Raw genomic sequence first — 21,919 nt, forward strand, 5'->3', positions numbered from 1 at the left:
CCACGAGTAAATATCTTTCTTTTCTGGTTGTTAATTGAAATTCTCCCTTTTAAATGTTTACTCCCTCTTGTTTTATTTATAAAATAAAGGGAGAGGATTTTTTAATTTTATTTATAAATTATTTTATTAAAATTTTAATATAATTTTTTTTGCCTTCCAAAATGTTAGAAAAAAAATATTATTAAAATATGTATTTAATAACAACAAAACCAATAACTTATTAAATTTTAAAATAAGATTAATAGATTTTATTTTTTTAATTTTAATAAAATATATTAAAATAATTTATAAATAAAACCAAATAAGTAACAGCAAAAGTGAAATATTATCCGTAGATTAAAATCAAGAAAAGGAGGGAACGGAAGGGAATATGCAAGAAAACGGTGGGAATCAGAACGCAATCTCAGTAATCAATTACTTTGACTTTGGTTTTTCTCTTTTTTTCGGCCTCTCTTTCATTTTTCTCGCTGTTCAAAACCCAAGGAAGTTGGCTCTACCGGGACTGCAATTAAGTTTTTGGTTAAAAGTTAAAAGCTTTCTGGTTCCCCCTTGGCTGAAATCTGAAATGCCCGTGGAAGCGGGAACAAAAATCCCTGCAAAACTTTCAAAAACCATACGCTCTCGCTAGTCCTCTCACCATTTCTCTCTTCTTTCTCTCTGCCTAGTCTTGAAACCCAATCGTCCCGCCATGTCCGATCAAGAGAATTGCGGGAGGGCCACTCGAGCAGCCAAGAAGAGGGCCGCCGCCGCCATTGCTGAACTGCATGTTACCACCAAGAAGCGCGTGGTGTTGGGAGAGCTCACCAACCTGCCCAATGTTGTCGTGCCGGTGAAGCCATGCCCTCGGCAAGAGATTCAGGGGGAGAAAAGTGGCAGTGTCAAGAGAAAACTCAGAAAAGTGCTGCCCGCAACCACGCCGCCGCCCCCCAACCCCAATGATGCTGATGATCCTCAAATGGTTGGGTCTTATGCTTCAGATATTTACGAGTATCTCCGAACGTTGGAGGTAAGAGGGTGCGGCTTCATTTGTCGCTTGCCTTGTTTGGTATATTAAGTTATTGACTTAGTTTTACGAGTTATCACAATCTTAGCAATTATTCATGTGGGTCATTATTCTTGTTTATAAGGGGAAGACTAAAAGGCTAGGCTTTAATTTCATTTTGATTTTAAGAAATTATTGGATCGCTGTCTAATGTAGAAGTCAACATTAGGATATATATTAACCTAGTTCCTTATCTGGTGTTTAACATGTGAATGGTTGAATCTAGTGATTTTTTCCTTATATATATGTTTAACATCTCCTGCTTTATGGTGAACATAATTTTATGGTGAATTAGATACAATTGGCTGTTGACGCCAGCCTTAGGGTTTCAGTCTATGTTAAATCACGCGAATTCTAGCCCATGACTTGGACTTCGATTCTTTACCCGTTACGGTTGTTGGGATTTCTTGTGAAAAACTACCTTTTCTACTACTTTCACTAATTTTAGCTTTTGGAGTCAGGTGGATCCCAGAAGAAGACCGTTACCTGATTACATTAAAAAAGTTCAGAGGGATGTTGATCCTAATATGAGAGGCGTTCTGGTAGATTGGTTGGTGGAAGTAGCAGAGGAATACAAGCTTGTTTCAGACACTCTCTATCTTACCGCTGCTTATATCGATAAATATCTATCGTTAAATGCTCTCAGCAGGCAGAAGCTGCAGTTACTGGGTGTTTCTTCGATGCTAATTGCCTCGTGAGTGATTAAATACTTTATATTCCTCAAAATCGACATACAGTTTTGTTTATTATCCTTGTCTCCACGTCTTGCTGCTTAAAATTTTCTTTGATTGTGCCACTAGGAAATATGAAGAGATCAAGCCTCCTGAAGTGGAAGAGCTTTGTTACATTACGGACAACACATACACCAAAGAGGAGGTGATTTTTGTCTTTCATGCTGCTTCTCATATTTTGTTTTCTTTTTATCTTTATTAACTCCTGACAGCCTTATTGATTCTAAAGGTTGTGACCATGGAGGCTGAAATACTCAAGTCATTGAAATTTGAACTGGGATATCCTACAGTAAAGACATTTCTAAGGCATGAATGCTTGATTGAATTTTGTTTCCTCTTGTTTTGAATATGTTTTTAGTTTACAATTTCTCACCATAGTTTCTCGTCATAAAATTTTTACTGTGTCTGCAGAAGATTCTGTAGAGTTGCTTTGGAGAATTATGAGGTAGGATGTTCTGTACACAATGCCGCACATTTGTCCCTGTTGGGCGTGTCATGTGCGGTAAGTTCACTAGCAGTCCAGCAGACTAACGTTTCGTTTTTCATGATACAGGCTTCTGAACTCCAGTTTGAATTTCTTACTTGCTACCTTGCGGAGCTCAGTTTGTTAGATTATAGTTGTGTGAAGTTCTTGCCTTCTTTGGTGGCCGCCTCTGTTGTGTTTCTTGCCAGATTTATGTTAAGCCCAAAGACCCATCCTTGGGTAATAACTCAGTCTTGTAACCTTGTCTTGTAACATCAACTGTAGAGTCAACTACTGATCGAAATTTTTGCAGAATTCCACGCTCCGTTTACACTCCAGGTATAAATCATCTGAATTGAAGGACTGTGTGTTGGTCATTCATGACTTGTATCTCAGTAGGAGAGGCGGGTCTTTGCTAGCTGTAAGAGATAAATATAAACAGCATAAGGTAGGAATTTGAATTAATTTCTGCCTGCTCCCCTCACCCCCTTTTGCATGGCCATAAATTAATGTATCTTTAACAAATTAATGATGTTTTGAAGTTTTTCTCCCACTTTTTAACGTTGGGGAAGTTATTCTGATTCCAACTGCATTGGTTGTTTTGAAAACAGTTCAAATGTGTTGCAACAACGCCTTCTCCTCCAGAGATACCACTTTGTTATTTTGAGGTTACAGAGATGGATCATTAGGCAATTGTGGGCATGACCTAGGTTTCAACTGTTGGCGGAGACTGAGGAGGCAAGTTTTAAATATCTGAAAACAAGATTTTTTGTGTATGATGATCATTGGAGTGGTTGCCGTAATGCTAAGCCATTAAGCTAACTGACTTAGATTGTAGTTTGTGAAGCGGTTTAGAGTATTCTTTGGGAGAATTCTATCAAGGTTGTTTGTGTGTATAGGGGAAAGCTGTGTACCATTTCTCTCCCTTTATTGCTCTCTCTACAATGAACTAAATGTTTTGTAATTTAGCACGTAACCAGTGGTGGATGTTTACTTGTACGTAACACTCGTCTCCTCTCGTTTCCTTCCCATGCAGATAACGATAGGTAGCTTTTTGTTTTTGTTTTTCTTTTTCCACTTTTGTTAGTTTCATGTGGTTTCATTGGCGGTTGATTTGCAGCGTTGCAATTTTTAGACGTATTGGAAATTCATCACTGTGGGCCATCAATTCTTCAATCTAGAAGTAATCCCATTGTTAGTCAGCAGAATTTGTGGTTGCTTAGAACTGAGAAATTTGATCTTTGCAAAACAGATACGTTGTTACAAATGCGGTATTAGAAATCTTTGGAATGCATTTATGGCAAGGGCGACGGTATCGTGGCGGATCGCATCAGACTCCAATATGAATGTGTGAACTGCGCTCGTTATGTTGCATGGGAGAATTGGTGTAGAATCTATGTCCATGCATTGTTTCATGAAAACTAGTAAATATACATTGCAAGTAACCCTAGTTTTCTTTTGCCACTTAGAAGAGGGAGGAGAGGACGATAAATGGCATGACTTGGAGGAAGAAAAAAAACACCGAAGAGTTAAACAAGTCTTGTTTTCTATCAGCGTAAACTTCTACCACTCTAATTCTACAATATGATCTATTCTCTATTATGAAAATTCAAAGATTAAGGCAATCTATTGGCCATGAAAGTTGTGGTTGGGAAAAGGCAAACGGATTAAACAAGAAAATGAGTCTCCTATTCATTATTATAAGGTTTTTATTACAATAATTTCATAACATCATCTTGAGAGGCCTAGATGATTTAAAGATAATATAGTTACAAAAGAATTAAATTAGACACGATCATGCATATGCATATAGCCAAATCAATATCAACAAGGATGATTTTTGCTACAAATCTGACCTGCTTATATATTTGGAGTGATGTTGACAGGGAATACATTTTACAAAACAAATAACAAGAAACTTCAGGCGTTGGGTAATTTTCTACTAGGTAGCTCAAACTTATAATAAGTATGCATCGTCTCCACGCATTTTCAGCACACTAAGCGCTGTATCCAGCATGCACATGCGAGGAAAAAATGCGGCTATGCAATTTTCTGGAGGGGATCGTCTTCCATTTCCATTTCATCTTACCAATGAACCGGGCGAGCACAAGCAGAAAAGCGTAGGCCCAGAAAAATAAGGCAGCCGGTGGCGCTATGGAGAAACAGTAAGTAATAATAATCAAATGGTAAATATCCAGGCACTACATTCGGAAATCCATAACACAAACAATATTGTTTGAAAAACAAGCAGCAACTTTATCACCATCTCTGTCCCAACTAACTTCAAAGATCCCACCATTTCCAGTGTATGTTTTCACAATTTTCCCCTCCTTCACAGACCATATATGCATGCATTTATCCATGGAGCCACTCGCCAGATACTCACCATTTGGGCTGAATGCAATGGAATATACAGGATCCCTGAGTTGCAATATAGAGCAAGTATCAGTATCACAATTTGCCAAAAGCATAACACGCTCACCTTGATCATTTTCAAGCTTAAAGAAACAAATCCCGAGTTCTGCTAAACTGCCCCATTTCCAATTAATTTGAAGGTGCCCAATTTAACTCATTCTGTTAACGACTGTAAGCTTTGTATCAAATAGAATCTGGCCAAACTTCTATATTGTTTTTTCCTTCTCTGTGAAAATCAGGCTCATATGAAAGAATATTTTCCTGATTACTTCAATGCCCACCAAAGGTAAATAAGTTATTCTTATCCTGTTCAAAGATTACCATTTTTGACAGCTTACGTGGAGGATGAATAAATAGATGGGCTCCAAAATTGAAGGGCTTAGTGATATAAATTTTGGCATGTTGCTTGCATGACAAATACAATACTGCATTCTCCAAATAAAAATAGGTAAACACAACAAATTTTGTTCAATTTTAGTGAATGCATCAGCATAAACGTAGGCATGCATCGGTTCCTACATATGCACAAGGGTGAGTTGGTGCGTACTGCAATTTAATCTAGTTTACGCACCTATGACCATTTAAGCTGCAAAGTACTTTTCCTAGATCCACATCCCACAACTTTATTGTAGAGTCGAAGGAGGCGCTGCTTAAAAGAATATAGTATCAGCCATAAGATTCAGTTGGTTATCAAAAACAGAATATTCACAAGAAATGGGGTTAGAATAGAAGCATATTTACCTTGCTAGAACCGATGGCTGATTGGGGTTGCTTGTACAGGGGCCAGTAGGACTCCACCGAATGGTATATATCTCCTAAAGGACCATAACTTTGTTGAGAAGAGTTTTGAGGGAAAATATGAAGGAAAAAAAAATACATACCTGCCAACAAGTTTGATTACCTTAACATGTTCCTTCAAATCATGCAAATGCTTGTCCTGCTTCAGACTCCAAATCTGCATGGTAATTTAACCAGTTAATTGAATGAATGTATTAAAATCCTTAAAAGCACAATGTCAGGATTTTGCTTCTCCATGGACATTTTCGTAATACCTGGAGACCGGAACACAAGAAGGTACTCTCACACACAGTCACGTGTGCACAATGTGCTCTATAAATCTAAACTTATGAGAATATCTAAGCAATTGAAAAACAAAATAATTGATTGATGTTTCATGTGACGACATCCAATTATTATCCCCTACACCAGGCTACTTCCACTGGTCTCAAATTTTTACAAAGTAAATGTATGCTCCGCCCTGGCATGTTTGTAATATGAGATCTAAGCAGACCACTTTAAATAATTTCATGTTGATTACTTTGGCAGTGTGATCATCTGAGCAAGAAGCCAGAAAAGAGCCTGTTGGATCCCATTTGATAGCATTAACTTCACCCTGAAACAGAAGAGATTTGGAATTTCTTAATAAAATTAATACTGATAAAGAACCTTCCATATGACCAATGATAAATAAAACTCTCGTGATGGAGGGTCATGGTGTCAATTTAATTCAAGAGTTGGTACACAAATTACAAAAATATCAGAGCAAACTAAATGACTAAGGAGATACTTGATGCCCTGAGAAAGTTTTGATTGGCCGATTCTCTCCAATTTTGCATACATATATCATGTTATCTGTCGAACAAGTTGCAAACGAAACATTGTTTCGCCAATCTACGTCAAGAGTAGGTGCTGAAAAGGTTACAGAATACTTATTATTACATGGGTAGTTATAGAGAAGAAGAGTTTTTTCATCAAAAACATGGAAAAGGCAATTTACCAGAGTGAAATTCAAATTGTTGTTTCCATTCCCCAGTCTTTATATCCCATACAATAGCAGTTTTATCAACGCTGCCACTAAGAAGATAATCCCCCTTCTTATTCCATTTCAAAGAGAAGATTGGACCTTTATGCTTGTTTAATGTGCTCTTCAAGTCTCCTAAACAATCTCACAAGCAAGACATCAGATAATAATGTAGTACGTAGAGGACAAGAATCACAAGGTCCATCGTTAAAAGATGAGCAGTTCAAACATATGAAAAATCTTACCGTCTCTACTCCATATTCTTGCTTGACCATCGTATGAACCAGTTGCCAGTAATGTGCCATCCCCCTGCATAATAAAGGCATAGTTGAAACACTTCAGCCAGGGTGAAAAGAGAGACAGAAGAAGAAGAGAAATTAGCATTCCAACACAAATCAGTACTAGAGTTACCATTGCAAGATGTAAAAGTAAATTTTACGTGGAGAGAATTGTAAGTATGTAAACCACTATATTGCTGAATATGCTCACATTCCAGTCAAGCGTTGTCACATCCTTGCTTTTCTCACTAGTTCTTCCTTTAAAGTGCCTTAGCACCACAACATTTATCTGTTCAGTTTGTATGCTAGTGTTAATATGTCCTTCTGTAATTTTCCAAATCCGAGCTGTTGAATCTCCAGATCTAAATGATAAATAAAACATTGTAATATTTTTCTTAACATCAATATGTCCAAGAAAAGAAATTAAGTGATTATGAATGAGGTGGCACCAATATCTCAGCCAGTTCTTTGAACTGTTTAATTCAGAACATCTTTTATGCACTATGACATATAACTCTACTCATATACCAGCTCTACGCAATCATACTATCATCTGATTTCTAAAACCAAATTTGTGGCATCACTCATAAAGATACAGATGAAAATAGACAGAGATGAGTATGGTCATAAATTCTTTTACGCATTGAAGAGAGAAAGCTGCTTTGCATTCAACACCAAAGTGAGTTATAACCAAGTACAAACTGCTTTACATCAAGATGAATAGAAGAGTTCTATCAATATCAAGTACAAATTCTAGAAGAAAATCCAGAATATGTGAGTTATAACCAGTTCACGACATCAACTAATATTGTCATGATCTCAGATTTACAAACAAAAATTTAAGGTCCTGTGTGGCTAAAAACAATTCTCAAATGTGTACCAACTGTAGGACACAGGAATTAAATTTGATGGATTCAAAAAATAATAAACGAACAGTTATATGTGCAGAAAGAATATTATGAAACGAAACTACTCGAATATTCAAAAGGCATGATAAATTGTTTATTTAATGGATGAACACCATAAGCATTTCTGAAAAAGCCCTGTCTCCTTTATAAATTTTCTTGCACTCACCCAGATGCAAGAAGTGAGCCTGATGGATTCCATGCACAAGCAAAAACCTGTAAGCACTAGAATGAGTTTGAACATGCCATAGAATAGGGGGAAACAACTAGAACATAAGACGCCAAGTTCAAACCTCAGAGGTATGACCTTCCAAAACTTTTATTTCACAAGTTGGAATTTCGCTAGGCAAAAACGTGGGGCTTTGGGAAATCTCCATTGGCTCAGGTCCTATGCCATAAAAAATTTTACTCGCTTTCGAGGAAGGCAGGAAGCTGTTCATCAAAATTAATAGCAAATTAAAAAAGGAGAAAGATAATAATATATATTTCACCTTCACATGCTCCATTTTCTATATTTTCATCTGTAATTTTATCTTCGTCCTTCTCTGCACCATTTTGATCTGAATGCTGTATTTCTTTATGTTCACCCTTTTCTTGTTCTGTTTCTTTATCTAGCCGTGTTTCATCAATTTCATGTTCATTTTCCCTTTCCTTGCTCTCTTTGTCCATTTCCCGAGCTTGTTCCCTTGCAGTGTCTTGACTGAAATCGTTCACCTTTTTATTTGCTTCAAACTTGTGTTGACGTAGGTTTTCCCTTTTGGCTCTAACCATATTGTGCAGTTCATTAGGATCCTTTGTAATAAGGTCAAGAGGTTGTAGAAATGAGAAATCCTCATCTGTGTCCGCATCACTCTGGATATACCTAACAGAGACGCCAATCAGCTTAAGGTCCTCAAGCACATAATCAATAAGTTATACACAGCCGAAAATATAATTCTTACACCACTCAAGTTTGCCTCCAGCTCAATATATTGAATTCCTTTCTGTATAAATGTTACAAGAGCGCCTGGCGGAACTAAATTACCATCAATTCTGCTTTTATCAATCCCTGCCTCGTGCCCAAAAGCAAAGGCTGAGTGCGTAAAACCTGAACGAGTCAAACATTAAGACAGATGTGAGAAAGCTATAATTTAAATTAAAAAAAAAAAACGCAAGGATGTTGAACTTCACTTTCTATCAAAAGGAATGAACAAATATTATTTGCCTAAACTTGCATATAATGATATGTAAGAATCTAGGAGGGAGCCAACATGAATTAACTTTCACCATAATATGCTTAAGTCGTTACATGCAGAAACAAATCAAACCAGAGAAGTTTCTGTAGAAAACAAGAGCAAAAGTACCAGGCATGTTCATTAAATTGACTGAATCCCAAAAAACAAAAAGTCCAGCAACAGGTGTATTTAGCAGAGAGGCGATTGTTTCTTTATCTGGAACCACAGCTATTTATAATTTTTCTGTCCCTGAAATGTCTTTACGATGAGGTAGAGAAAAAGAGTAGGAGAAACTCCCAGCGTGTTCTTTATAAGCTGCCACATTATTGGATTATTAAAAACGGATTTAATTAAATATGGAAAGAACATCGACCTGATTCGTGAAGGTAGCGGAAGACAAGGTAGTTTAGCTCAGCGGAAGTGATTGAGATCATCGTAGTCGATCACTGGCATAAGCTAGGCCTTCTGTTTCTTGGAACAGATTCCGGAAAGACGTGAGTATTTGCCGTTTGGGACTTGGAAACGACGGGGAGACAGCTATTGGGCTGGGCTCATGAACGGATAAATTCACATGCACGGGCCGATCGAGGTCTGTTCACTGTACTGGTCAGACCTATTAGGGCCTTATATGTTTAAGACAGTTAAGTGTAGGTTACAGGCCCCAATTGGACAGTCCATGCTACGCACAATCACTTGATTGGGCTCTATTTCACCTACAGAAAAACCATAAATTTTTTATGTCGCATTTTTTGTGGATTCATTGGATTGGTTTTTCTCAGGTTTTTTTTTTGGGAGGGCGGGGGGGGGGGGGAGATCAGGACTCAGGGACAGGGTGGTATAAAGCCTATAAGGATGGCGTTAATTTGATCGGTTGGATGTTTTTTTTTATTGAGTTTCAATTAGAGAGGATTGTAGGTACTGCATATTGGACCTCAAAATCGGATTCAAAACTTCGTTTGTCCATCTCCCTTCCTTTCGGTTTTAAAATGCTTAATTATCTATAAATGCAATGTCAAATTCAACATACTGAAGGTGTTAAGATTCTATTTAACTTCAATTCGTTGCTCGTGTTGTCGCCTTTTTTCCCCCAACTATCTTTTGTTTTCGAATTATATAGTCTTTGTTTTGTTAAATTATACTCCCTTCATCACCTGCAACAATAAGATTCATGGAGGAATGGGAAATGGCTAAGCCAATGGAAGGGAAGAGTCTTGACCTTACTGTCGGAGGTAATTGAGTAATAATACGGAGTATTGGATTGGAGAGAATAAGAGTCATGGGAGGAAGGATTGCACTCGCCCTGTGCAATAAATTCTTTAATTTTTTTTTAAAAAATACTAGGTGGCTGCTATTTGATAAAGAAAGGTTTAAAGTAACTGTCAAAAATAATCTTATTAATGATAAGATAAAATTATTCTCTTTTTAAATTTTTGGAATGACATTGCTCCAATTAAAAAATAAGTATACCTAATGATTTTTTGAGAAAACTTTTGAAATATTTTTACTCTTCAACCCTATTAAAAACAATACCTCAAAATTTTGACCTTGTTAAACAATGAAGTAAAACATTTCTTCTGTCGTAATTCATAACATACTTTAAAAAAAATTACAAACATTAATAAAATTAATTAAATACACTATAATTTTATTTTTAAGATAAAATATAAAATTTTAAAAATATCTTTCGTTTGATACTTATTTATAAATAAATATTAAAGAAAGAGAACATAATGTGAAGGATAGTATTAAAAAATATAATTAATAAAATTTTATTTTTTAAGTGTTTTATAGTTTAAAATATCAAATATCATCAAAAAAATATTTTACAAAATGGAACGAAAATAAAATAAAACTATAATAATTGTTGCTTAGGGGATAAATAATTAGGATTCCAGGAGCTTCTGGTAGATGATCCAAGGGGGAAAGTAGAACAGGAGGGGAAAGGTATAGGTTGTCAGTCGCTGCCAGGTCTCACCGTTGATCTTGCTTTCAAGGTAACCAATCGCTTGGATCACCCCACCTGTAACTATTGAAACAGGCCACACCCTATCATTTCTCCCTCGCACTCCTCTTCCGTCTTCCCCTCTATTAAGCATACCTTTTTGTTAGGGTTAAGCATCCCTTTCTTTTCCTATAATAATCGACAGCCATATCACAACCTTATTCACTTCCTTGAATCGGTGATTCTCAAATGAGCGAACCGGAAATCACGACCCCAGCTCACACGCCGGAGCAAGACTCCGCTGCGCCGCAGGGCAATCAAGACCAAACTGCCTCCAAGGCCGGAATCTCATTCAGCATATGGCCTCCCACCCAGCGAACCCGCGACGCCGTCGTCAAACGCTTAATCGAAACCCTCTCTACGCCCTCCGTCCTCTCCAAGCGCTACGGCATTATGCTTCCTGACGAGGCTTCTACCGTCGCCGGTCAGATCGAGGAAGAGGCTTTCACTGCTGCTGGTGGTTCTGCCTCCGCCGAGGATGACGGCATCGATATCCTCCAGGTCTATTCCAAGGAAATCAGCAAGCGGATGCTCGAGGTTGTCAAGGCTAGATCCGTTTCTTCCTCTCCTGTCGACAATTCTGCCGCTCAGACCGCCACCTCTGAAGTTCCTGCTTCGCCAGCAGCCGAAGCGACCTCCGTGGCTGAGTCCGATTCTTGAATGTCCTCTGATAGTATATCAGTGTGTCTGGTAATGGTATATTGGGGTACCCTCAACGTGGGGTTATATCTCATACCTAGATCTACCAGTAGATGTTTTAAAATATGCCGGTCGCGATTAGATATTATCCCTTGAACATCCTGTGTTTTTTCTGGGATTTGCTTCCATTATGTACCAAGTAACTTTTATATATGCTCTCCACCTCGCATCACGGTTTGCCGATCCAGTTTTCTTTTCTCCGTTTCCCGGGGCATTCATTTTCTTAAGGTTGCTTATTTTTACAGTTGATTTTTCCCCATCCGTTCATTTGAAAAGCGTGGAATTTGAGATATTGGGGATGGTCATGGCGTTACTAGGGGTTGTCGATCTGTGAAAATTGTTTCTAACATTCGAATTTCATTCTGGCTACTCTTAAGGAATCCCCAGCCCCTTTTCCTTGGAGAAGTTATTTGGTACTCTTGGGGCACCGTGTCATATATAACCTATCTAATAAAAACTCAAAGCATGTGTCTGTAATTTAGTTTTCAGCGGTTCAAAATCTTGTTACATCCAATCACATGAGTGTTAGATACATTCACTTCTGATGTTGCGCTTGCTGAATTCTATAAACGTATCTTGCCTGCTTTCGTACGCCTAGGGGCAGTTGAAACCTCAAAAAGCTTTTTAAGTGTGATTTATGAATTGTGATTACTAGAAAAATGGTTAGTTGCTTGAGTGATCCTGTTTCTTACATTTCCTGAGTAGGTCGAGTTCTCGGTCATTGTAATATTTTGAAAGAAACGGTTGGTGTGTTTTTCACGTAAATCATTAGTGTGAAAGCTGAGTTATCAGTAATTTGAAATGATACATGCTTGTAGCTGATAGCGTCAAACCATTTGTGTGGAAGCATGGAGTTATCAGCAATGTGATCAAACCGTTGCCAATTTCAATTATTTGGGCTTGCCAGCAATTGTCATAGGATGGGGCATGCTCTGAGATGTATTTTATGCATTGCAATTTATGAAAGTTCCATGTAAAGGATCATTGTTCTATGATGGTAATTCTTCTGGTCTGCAAGCTCGTCGGAATTGATCGTCTCAAAGTGTATATTATGTAATGACGACTGTTTTAACTAGGCTGAGGCAAATCCTTTCTAATCTTGGGTCGTTCTACAGCAACGCGTCTTCGTAAATTTCTGTTTTTTTTCATTGGCTATGTGGCACATATATTCTTCCTTGGATCTTTTCTTGGGAAGGTTGAGGACTCGTATTGGAAAAAGGCCTCTGTTCCTTTGGGACGGATCTGCTACTTCAATTTTTCCCTGTCAGCTGCAACCTAAGGCTGGTCTCTGAATGCTAGCTAAGCTTATGATTTAACAAGTTCGCGAATTCTAGTTGTTTCTTGAAGATGGAACAACTCTGAGTATCCCTGCAAACCGTTTCGATCTTGAAAGTTATGGATGCAAAATACTAAAATTCATGTACCAGATTTATTTTTTGGGTAAGTGAAGGGTGCATTTGCTTCCTCACCACAAAGTGGCAATCTAGAACTAGTACCTTTGTTGAAGTGGTTTTGGTATTTTTCACCGCGAACAACACATGTTGCTTATAATATAGTACTAATATTTTTATGGACATAGATCTATTTTATTTTTGGAAGGGAGGGGTATATTCCTTTTTGGTATTTTTATGAGACATAAATCGAAGTTTATGGGTAAGGATCCTTATATTAATTCGATGTTGGGCCTGGTATAGGTGCTTTGAGACTGACCCGATCTAGTTGAACATAATTTAACCTACCAGTTGAACATAATTTAACCTACCATCTAATTTTCAGGCCTCGTATTTTTATTTGATGCGAGAGCCGAGTTTTCACTCGGACTCTGAATAGAACAATTGCGTCTGTGACTATGAACACCTTAACATTTCCATCTCACAACTGACACCGAATGCCTGAGTTTTTAATTGTTGCTCACACGTGGATTGACACATCAGAAATGGATTCATCGTTCCCGCAGGAAAACTGAAAAACTGACACCTAGTTTGATTGAACAACCCGAAAACCATACTATGAATGAACCGGATAACACCAGAAAATGGGTAAAAGAGGGACAACTCGCTGAAAATGGGACGGATGATGGTCTAAATAAATAAAAATCATGGTTTTTGGTGCGGGGCGGCATCAATAGGAATAGAGTCAGTGACAATATTTAGCGTGCATTATATATTTAAAATATTTTTTTCCTTAGGAGAACCTAATTGACAGTGGGGCGCACTTGGTAGCAATGTTATTAAAATTGAACCTGTCATTGAATTGAATCGATTGAGTTATTAGTTCATGGTTCAATTATTAGTGGTCCAGCCAATCATAATAAATTAATATATTTTAAATATTATATGTTTAGAGTAGGAAAAAAAATATAGTAACAAAATGAATATTTAAATTTCAAACAAAATAATATACAATAAAAAAATAATATCTATCAATATTACAACATTTTTATCCAAAACATATATAATTATTTCACAAGTTATAATTTATAACTTTAAAATATATACATATATACATAATTCAAACATATTTTTTGCATTTTTTTCATTTCATAATATTTATTAGGTATAAATATGTATAAATTAAAAATTAAAAATATGAATTAAAAAATAAAAAGTAAAAAAGAAACATGTTTGGTTCAACCAGTTTCTTAATTTTTTTTTTTTTACTGATTTTGGCTTGTTCAAACAATCATTTTTTCAGTTTTTTGTGATGATCGGACTAGACTTGAGACTATTCTTAGTTCAACCAGTTGAATTGGCGGTTTCGGTTTGGTTTTAATAACACTAGTTTTTTTTTTGGCAAAAATAGTTTGCTACTCTTTTGGACTTTAGTCAGAGCAGCATTGCAAGTTGAGCAAGGTGTTAACTTGTGTGCCTTGCTTTGTTAGTCTAATGTCTGGCTTTTATAACACACACAACCCTATCTGATGTGCGGTAAAACTTGATTGGATTAGTGCAACTGAGCTTTAGTATATTGAATGTAACAGGCAAGAGAAGGCTTGGCCATGAGTTAATGTTTTCATTGAATTGGCCTCTGCTCTACAGGTTTAAACCTTTGAACAGGTATGTAACCTTGATGGATTTTTTAAGTGGGAAGCATTATAAGTTTGTCGGGGGTGAGCGTAACGTTTTAATTTGATTGAGATAACAATGGACATAAGCTGCCGCAAGCCATGTGGTTTAAAGTGGTGACAGTGAACTAAATCCAATTCGTGCGGCATTCTGAAGTTCACTAGTCGCATTGGAGACTGAGTGTACTTGAGTTGACTTAATGATCAAGTAGTTATGTGTGCAGTTTAAAAGCAGTGGCTGGCTATTTAAAAATGGTCACTAATTCAGAGTGAGAGGATACGTTGATTACTCTCCATGTATAACGCAGATAAGAGACGCAAGAATTGACTTGCCAATCCTTTGTTGATTCTGTCAGCGTCAACTAGGATGTTGAGACTCGATACTCCTCTCCACGCTATTCCAACATTTTAAGGTTTTTTCAAACTATCACTGCCTTTACTTGATTCCATTACATTTTACTAATTGCATATTTTGTGCTTCCATGTCTCTTTTGATGATTTGTGTAAAACAAACATGTTATAGTTAAATTTTAACTATAACTTGTTTTTTATTAGATGTGAAAATAAGTTGGGTTGAGTTAGGCTTTGGGCAGATAGGTTTGAACCTGTATGATAGGTTAGAGATCTAAACCTAGCTTAGTATGAAAACCTATTTAAAGAGTTATTTAAAAGTAAACTTTTTAAATAGACTTACATGAGAAGCTTTAAAAGTCTCGCAAGTTTTAAGACTGTTAAAGCCTACATGTGCACAATTTAATCTACCAACTAAAATATATAATAAGTCAGAGGACTTATCAACTATAATATAATATAAAAATATAGTAATAATATTGCAATCAATATATGCATAAGTCAAATATAATTGCAAACTTAACGAAGAAATTAGATATAAAAAGAACATATTGATTAAAAATTAAATGATGAAACTAGTATATTATAAATATTCATCATACAAAAGATAATAAAAAAGAACATAGATAAGGAAGAAGGTCTAGTGCTTTTTAGTTTGATCCAGAAGAAGATCGAGAAGGGATTGAAAAAAAAAAAGGATGGAGTTGATTATATCTAAATTTTTAAATAAAATATTATATATTACATATCATAAATGGATAATATACTATATAATAATATACATGTAAATAGGTTGGCCTATAAGTTTAGTAGGCTAGGCTTTATAAAAATAAGTATGGCTTATTTATTTGAATAGGTCTAATCAAAAGTATAAACCTAACCTAACCGATTTAGCAGATAGGCCTGGCCTGGCATGAAATAGGTCAGCCTGTTAGTCCCTGATAGAAGTTTAATTTATTTTCACTCATATTTCCTATAAATAATAAATAGGTTTATAGGAAGTAATTAAATATGCTGTTCATTAATGCACCTTGATTTCTAGTTTTTTTTGGCATCTTTGATTTTCAAAGAGACATCTTTCAAGTATTACAAATATTTTGTCTACCAATGAAAATCAGCAGTTGTTGCATAGGCTGCGTCACCTAAAAAATAAGACAAAAGTTGCAATAACAACAATTTTGATGACTTATCACTAGAGCAAATAATATGAGCTAATATACAGGTTGCAGGCCTGACAAGACAGGCTAGCATAACTTACATCCTGGCAAGTTATGTTTTTGTCAACTTGTACAACTCGCAGTGAGTTAGTGGGCCAAATCATCTGTAAAATATTTTTTTATAATTTTGTTTAGTTTTAAAAATTATAAATTCACCTCTTTTTATATTTTTTGTATAAAAAAATCATATTTTTTGCTAAAAAATAATAATCTAAATAACAATAAAAGTCCTTCTAAATCATTGAAAAGCACAATACAAATTTAAACTACATCAATACAATCCAAAATAAATATATACTCAATCACAAACAAATATAGTAAAATGTTGAAATTACAATCTAAAGCTTAAAGATAAATTTTGCAATGAAAAAATTAATAACTATTAAAGATAATTATCATCAGCCCAGTCAGTGCAGAACCAAGGAACACAAGACCAAGCGAAAACCCACTAGTCATTGAACCACTGCACATATCTGAGCCAAATGTCATTGAACCTACTAATGTTCATTCAATGTTGACTAGATCTAAGCGTGGGATTTTTAAACCAAAGCACCCTTTTATTAGCTTCACTCAACAAGATCCACAGTGTTTATGTATAGAACCACAGACAGTGACAGAAGCTTTATCACTTCCACATTGGAAAGTTACTATACAGGCTGAATACAATGCACTTGTTAAGAACAATACTTGGGTTCTTGTGCCTTCACTTTCCTCTCAGAATCTAGTTGGTTGTTGATGGATTTTCAAGACAAAACTTAAGCCTGATAATTCCATAGATCGCTACAAAGCACAGTTAGTTGCAAAAGGTTATCTTCAAGCTTTGGGAGTTGACTATGGTGAAACTTTTAGCCCAATTATTAAACCTTCAACTATTCAAGTTGTATTAACATTAGCAGCTGTTAAAGACTGGGAATTGAGACAGCTTGATATTAATAATGCTTTCTTAAATGGAATTCTTTCTGAGACAGTATATATGGCCTAACCAGATGGTTTTGCTGATCCTTCTCGACCATATCATGTCTGTCATTTATAGAAGGCCCTCTATGGCTTGACACAAGCTCCCTGAGCATGGTTTGATAGACTTCGCACTACTTTGTTATCTTGGAATTTTTAGAACAGTAAAAGTGATACTTCCTTATTTTACTTTTAGAACAATGATCAGGTACTTTAATCTTGATTTATATGGATGATATCTTGGTCATAGGAAGTAACTCTAGAAGTATGCACAAATTTATATGCTGATTGAGTTCTTCCTCCTGAATTGAGACCAATTATTTAAATAGGTGGGGGTAAACTAATAAGCTTTTCTCACCTAAGGATCTTAGACCTATTCATTACTTCTTGGGCATGGAGATTACACAAGATATGAATGGTTTTTACCTGAATCAGTGCAAGTGCATTAATGATTTACATTGTCGCTGGGGTATAGATAAAGCTTCAATATGTAAAACTCCCATTGCTTCTGCTCAAACACTGTCAAAATATGATAGTAATAAGTTGACCCTTGCTGATAGTATTTCATATCGCAAACTAGTTGGTTCTCTTCAATATTTAGCTAACACAAGGCTAGACATTGCCTTTGTGGTTAGCAAATTAAGTCAATTTCTCTCTGACCTAACTTTACTGTACTGGCAAGCTGTGAAGTGTTTACTTCGTTATCTTCAAGGCATGATGTCGTTGAGTCTTCAACTTAAAAAGTCTGATTCTTTGGAATTTGTGGGATACTCAGATGCAGACTGGGCAACCTGTCCTAATGATAGATGTTCAATTAGTGGATATTTTGTCTTCTTTGGTGATGCTCTTATTTCTTGGTCATCAAAGAAACAAACTGTTGTTGCCAGATCAAGTGCTGAGTCTGAATACCGTGCTTTAGCTCACGTTTCTACTGAGTTAGTTTGGCTTCGCTCGTTGATGTCTAAACTTAGGATTCAGTTTTCACAGCCTTATTCTATTTAGTGTGACAGTATTAGTGCTACTACCTTGGCTTCAAATCCTGTCATGCATTCCCGAACTAAACACATAAAAATTGACTTGCACTTTGTTCGTGATCTGGTGTTAGGCAAACAACTTGCTATTCGATATGTTACTTCTATTGATTAGTTAGTTGATCTATTAACTAAGCCACTTTCATCTGCTCAATTTATCTATCTTAGAGACAAATGTGGTCTCTGTTTCAGAGGCTCACGTTTGAGGGGGAATGTTAAAGATAATTATCATCAGCCCAGTCAATGCAGAACCAAGGAACACAAGACCAAGCGAAAACCCACTAGTCAGGCCATTAGTATTTTCTAATTTATATTCTTTAATTCATTATTGTTTGTATATTCTTTTCGTTTGTTTTGCATAGGCTGTGTTGTGCTTATGTGTTCATTTTTGTTGTAACTAACTTGTTATTATAATGATTAGAATCTACTCAACACCTCATTCATTATGAGAGTGTGCACAATTTCTCTGATTTCGACTATAACACAATAAGTTCCATAGCACTTAACGATGAAATGTCCAAATTATCACAAAAACAAAAAAAAAATGGGGGAAGGAAGATAAATTTTCTATTGAATTATACGATTAAAAGGAGAAAAATAATGATGACCAAGGTAGATATTGGATTTAGGGTATATAACCAAAGATGACACAATAAATTCTGTCAACTTATTATCAGATTTTTTACCACCATACATATATATGCTTTTTTGGAATAAAAATTCCTTCCTAAGCTCAAGGTATGTGGAAAAGTAAATTGTTCTTGAGTAGGATTAAAAAGTTAAAAATGTGGGCTAACTTGCATGTTGTGAGTTCAAATTATATGGTGCAGGTATTGAAATGAATCCATTTTTTCCAACCTAACTCACTTCTTTTTTTGTAGGTTAGTGAATTAAGCCCTATATTATTAACTTTACTTATTAAGAGATAATTCAAAAATATGTTTTGTAGATATTTTTTATTATGCTCGTGATTCGGCCTTTTCATATTGCGAACCCGAATCAAGACGCTGTTTGTATTTTTTTTTTTTTTTGTGTGGGGGGGGGGGGAGATTAAGTTGCATATTTAAAAATTATCGAAACCTTGTAATAATTTCTGAAGTGGACTGCCCGGATTCAGATATAAGTAGACGTCGTGGGTAGTGTAGAGGAGGTGAAGTCTCTGATGGCAGGTCCATCATAATTCTTAAGAGAAAGCACCTTTCTTAAGAGAGTGGTATTTCAGAAAGTGGAGCATGGTTTGCACAATAGAGATAGGTGAAGGTAGTTGAACTTTGAGTCTGCGTCCTTCACTGATCAAGTTTTTGGAGGGCCTCCCTGGTCCTGCATTCCTGCCTTTTCTCTACAATTTCACTTATGCATTCCAATACCTTCCTCTGCCTCTATAACTCGTATCCTTTAATTTTCCTTTTCACATTTTATTTCCTTCCCAAGCTTTTTTTTTTCTCCCTGAGAATATGTATTTCAAATTATATACATATTGGTGTTTCAAAAAGCTAAACAATAAAATAGATAATCTAAAAACGATAAATGACTTCTGATAATTTATGATCATTTTGCTAATTATTTACATGCAACATGTGTGGTAGCAAAACCAAGTCAAATTACCGCACAGACAAGGAGATAAACTAATTTGATGACTTTTTAAAACGAATCCAATAACAATCATTATTCAATTACGAGATCATCCAAACTGGGAAATTTAAAAAGAAAAAGTAAATTCATCATTAGACAAGGAACATGGATGTTTCATATATAAATTAGAAACAATAACATGTAAATTACTTTCTAATTACTGCTGCTTTCCCGCTATGTAATTAAGAATGGAAGCTTTTAGCAGTATAACTGCAATTATATTACCCTGCTAAAGGAAAAACCAGAGAATAATGTCCTGAATGGTGCTACACGAAGGGTCAACGTTATCAGGCAGGGGAATGTCAACATCTCTCGCAACGTGATCTTGTCCTTGACTTCAAAGCACAGGGTTTGGTAGCGTCCCAAATTTATTCACCACCCTCCATCTCTTCCGAGTCCACACTGCTTAACATTGATTCTTACATCCTCCAATCCACTTTATTGATCACTTTTTAAAGAAGTGAAGTAGTTTAATTTATAAGTCATTAAATTAATACTAATATTTTATTTTAAATAAAATATCTAAACTATCCTTAAACAATAAAAAAGACATATAAAAAAATAATATTATATAATTTATTTACTTTTAGAGGGATATATTTAGAATTTTATTAATTTTTATTTTTTATATTTTTTGTTTTATTAATATTGATAAGGTTGATAAAAATAATTTAGAAATAGTACTGGAGAAAGTATATAATACAAGTACAGTGCTTAGCAGCTGCGGGAAACTTCCTCATTTTGTCGCCAATCTATTCATTACGCAGAACACGCAACAATCCATAGCTTCCAACACAGATATTTGCAAATTAAATAAATTGTATTCAAGAGGCTGTCATCGTTTCTACAGTGCGGATTTACAAACTTCACGTATCAGAACCCATCACGGAGGGAGAGGCTCAATGTCTGTCTACTGTAACCTAACCATAACTGTGCCATGAAAACTGAAGAAAACGAAGAACAATACATGTAGGTTACATCAAACCATTGACGTAAAGGACGAAATTCAATTGGTGGTGATATAGCTAATGGCCAGGACCCTTTCTACTTGGTCCAGAAGCTAGCAAGAAAGCCAAGCTTCGTACCGAAGTGCTGGAGGTTTTGGAAGAAACAGCAAAGGACGCCATTCCCAGAGGCGTCTCTGATTCTCTCAGATCACTGCAATCATGAGATCCTTCCGTGCTTAACGTCTCCGATCGAAGAACTCGGCAATGCACATGGCTGACATGCGATGACACCAATATCATGATGATACTGACACACAGCATACCGCAGAGACTCCTCGCCATTGGCATCTCTGTGTACAAAATTTTCTCTCGGACTCTGAACCTTCGATTCGTTTTCCCTCCTGTAAAGGTAGTCAGTATATCTGTAAATCGGATTCTTGCGTTGAATGCAACGAGCAATTAGCTAGTGGTTTATATAGAGAAACGCCCGGAAGGGGTCGGTGAGACCTTTTCCACGTGGGCCTTGAAAAGCTGCGAGCCGATTTGACTTCGGCAATTCTACCTTCTTTTTCTTTGGAATAAGATATTGGAAGATTTGTGGCTCTCGCTCGCAAAGAAAGAAGCCTGCTTTTGAAAATGTGGAGGGAGTACTGTTAGAATTTGACTTTATAGTCCGACTCACCTCTGGGAATTAAAAGAACAGAACAAGAAAGATAGTTATACCGAATAGGTATGTCTGTACGTGTTGCAAGCTCACGTTGAACCTATATATGTTTCACACGGCATTTGATTCAAAGACTTGGATTTACAGTCTGTTATGCGGCGCATGCTCAATATTTATTATTCCTATTTTAATGCAATATGTTGCTTTTTTTTCCGTGTCACAGGAGACAACCACCGTTCGGAAGCTTACCTTGAAATTAAAAGCCTCGTGACACGGAGGGTCAACTGGAAAAGGATCTGCACGATTGGTTGAAGTGTCACTCCTTTTGAGTTTTGGATTCGTGACGGTGCGCAGGTGAGCGCATTTCGCCCTTTGTTTATCAAACTACACGTCAATGGATTGCCTCAATGACTGGTCTGGCGGTTCTGAAGGTTCCTTTCGATCCTAAAAGGCTGGAGCCTGAAGTAAAAATGTCAAACAAATGGTGTGCAACTATCATAGCATATCCT

The 21,919-nt window shown here is 36.2% G+C and overlaps 4 protein-coding genes across 7 annotated transcripts; 3 read left to right on the plus strand and 1 right to left on the minus strand.

The window, feature by feature from the left end:
* Window positions 1-428: 428 nt before the first annotated feature.
* Window positions 429-3,235, plus strand: LOC129318577 (putative cyclin-A3-1). Of its 2 annotated transcripts, none has more exons than XM_054963422.1 (8): window positions 429-1,006; window positions 1,504-1,736; window positions 1,843-1,918; window positions 2,003-2,079; window positions 2,185-2,218; window positions 2,327-2,476; window positions 2,550-2,575; window positions 2,848-3,235. In XM_054963422.1, the coding sequence occupies exons 1-8, from the start codon at window positions 689-691 to the stop codon at window positions 2,939-2,941; spliced, it is 1,008 nt and encodes a 335-aa protein (XP_054819397.1). In that variant the 5' UTR covers window positions 429-688; the 3' UTR covers window positions 2,942-3,235. The 2 variants fall into 2 exon arrangements, with proteins under 2 accessions (XP_054819397.1, XP_054819396.1); XM_054963421.1 differs by having other exon boundaries at window positions 441-1,006; window positions 2,550-2,684.
* Window positions 3,236-4,391: 1,156 nt separating this feature from the next.
* LOC129318882 (WD40 repeat-containing protein HOS15-like) lies at window positions 4,392-9,362 on the minus strand. Of its 3 annotated transcripts, none has more exons than XM_054963869.1 (14): window positions 9,223-9,362; window positions 8,577-8,722; window positions 8,127-8,487; window positions 7,929-8,023; window positions 7,805-7,851; window positions 6,942-7,092; window positions 6,698-6,761; window positions 6,429-6,587; window positions 6,219-6,340; window positions 5,970-6,044; window positions 5,553-5,606; window positions 5,393-5,466; window positions 5,223-5,297; window positions 4,392-4,657 (listed from the first exon to the last, which is right to left on the minus strand). In XM_054963869.1, the coding sequence occupies exons 1-14, from the start codon at window positions 9,281-9,283 to the stop codon at window positions 4,438-4,440; spliced, it is 1,704 nt and encodes a 567-aa protein (XP_054819844.1). In that variant the 5' UTR covers window positions 9,284-9,362; the 3' UTR covers window positions 4,392-4,437. The 3 variants fall into 3 exon arrangements, with proteins under 3 accessions (XP_054819844.1, XP_054819845.1, XP_054819846.1); XM_054963870.1 differs by lacking the exon at window positions 9,223-9,362 and adding an exon at window positions 8,979-9,142; XM_054963871.1 differs by lacking the exon at window positions 9,223-9,362 and adding an exon at window positions 8,979-9,137 and having other exon boundaries at window positions 8,127-8,497.
* Window positions 9,363-10,923: 1,561 nt separating this feature from the next.
* Window positions 10,924-11,754, plus strand: LOC129317655 (MFP1 attachment factor 1-like). The gene has a single exon (XM_054961999.1). The coding sequence runs from the start codon at window positions 11,041-11,043 to the stop codon at window positions 11,509-11,511; it is 471 nt and encodes a 156-aa protein (XP_054817974.1). The 5' UTR covers window positions 10,924-11,040; the 3' UTR covers window positions 11,512-11,754.
* A 5,775-nt stretch (window positions 11,755-17,529) lies between these two features.
* LOC129318302 (secreted RxLR effector protein 161-like) lies at window positions 17,530-18,138 on the plus strand. Its single transcript, XM_054963029.1, has one exon. It carries the CDS (start codon window positions 17,530-17,532, stop codon window positions 18,136-18,138), a length of 609 nt encoding a protein of 202 aa, XP_054819004.1.
* Window positions 18,139-21,919: the final 3,781 nt, after the last annotated feature.

Source organism: Prosopis cineraria, unplaced genomic scaffold (assembly GCF_029017545.1).
Source record: "Prosopis cineraria cultivar Desert tree isolate PC_DT_omini unplaced genomic scaffold, ASM2901754v1 PC8, whole genome shotgun sequence".
Classification (NCBI taxonomy): domain Eukaryota; kingdom Viridiplantae; phylum Streptophyta; class Magnoliopsida; order Fabales; family Fabaceae; genus Prosopis; species Prosopis cineraria.

Excerpts from the sequence above, each read along its gene's own strand:
- LOC129318577 (XM_054963421.1), top strand. The coding sequence starts at position 689 with ATGTCCGATCAAGAGAATTGCGGGAGGGCCACTCGAGCAGCCAAGAAG. Across the intron at positions 1,919-2,002 it reads ACACATACACCAAAGAGGAG|GTTGTGACCATGGAGGCTGA; the intron begins GTGATTTTTGTC and ends TTGATTCTAAAG. Across the intron at positions 2,477-2,549 it reads GCCCAAAGACCCATCCTTGG|AATTCCACGCTCCGTTTACA; the intron begins GTAATAACTCAG and ends AAATTTTTGCAG.
- LOC129318882 (XM_054963869.1), bottom strand. The coding sequence starts at position 9,283 with ATGATCTCAATCACTTCCGCTGAGCTAAACTACCTTGTCTTCCGCTAC. Across the intron at positions 8,488-8,576 it reads TGGAGGCAAACTTGAGTGGT|AGTGATGCGGACACAGATGA; the intron begins GTAAGAATTATA and ends AGGTATATCCAG. Across the intron at positions 8,024-8,126 it reads AGAAAATGGAGCATGTGAAG|GACCTGAGCCAATGGAGATT; the intron begins GTGAAATATATA and ends TTTATGGCATAG.
- LOC129317655 (XM_054961999.1), top strand. The coding sequence starts at position 11,041 with ATGAGCGAACCGGAAATCACGACCCCAGCTCACACGCCGGAGCAAGAC.
- LOC129318302 (XM_054963029.1), top strand. The coding sequence starts at position 17,530 with ATGGAGATTACACAAGATATGAATGGTTTTTACCTGAATCAGTGCAAG.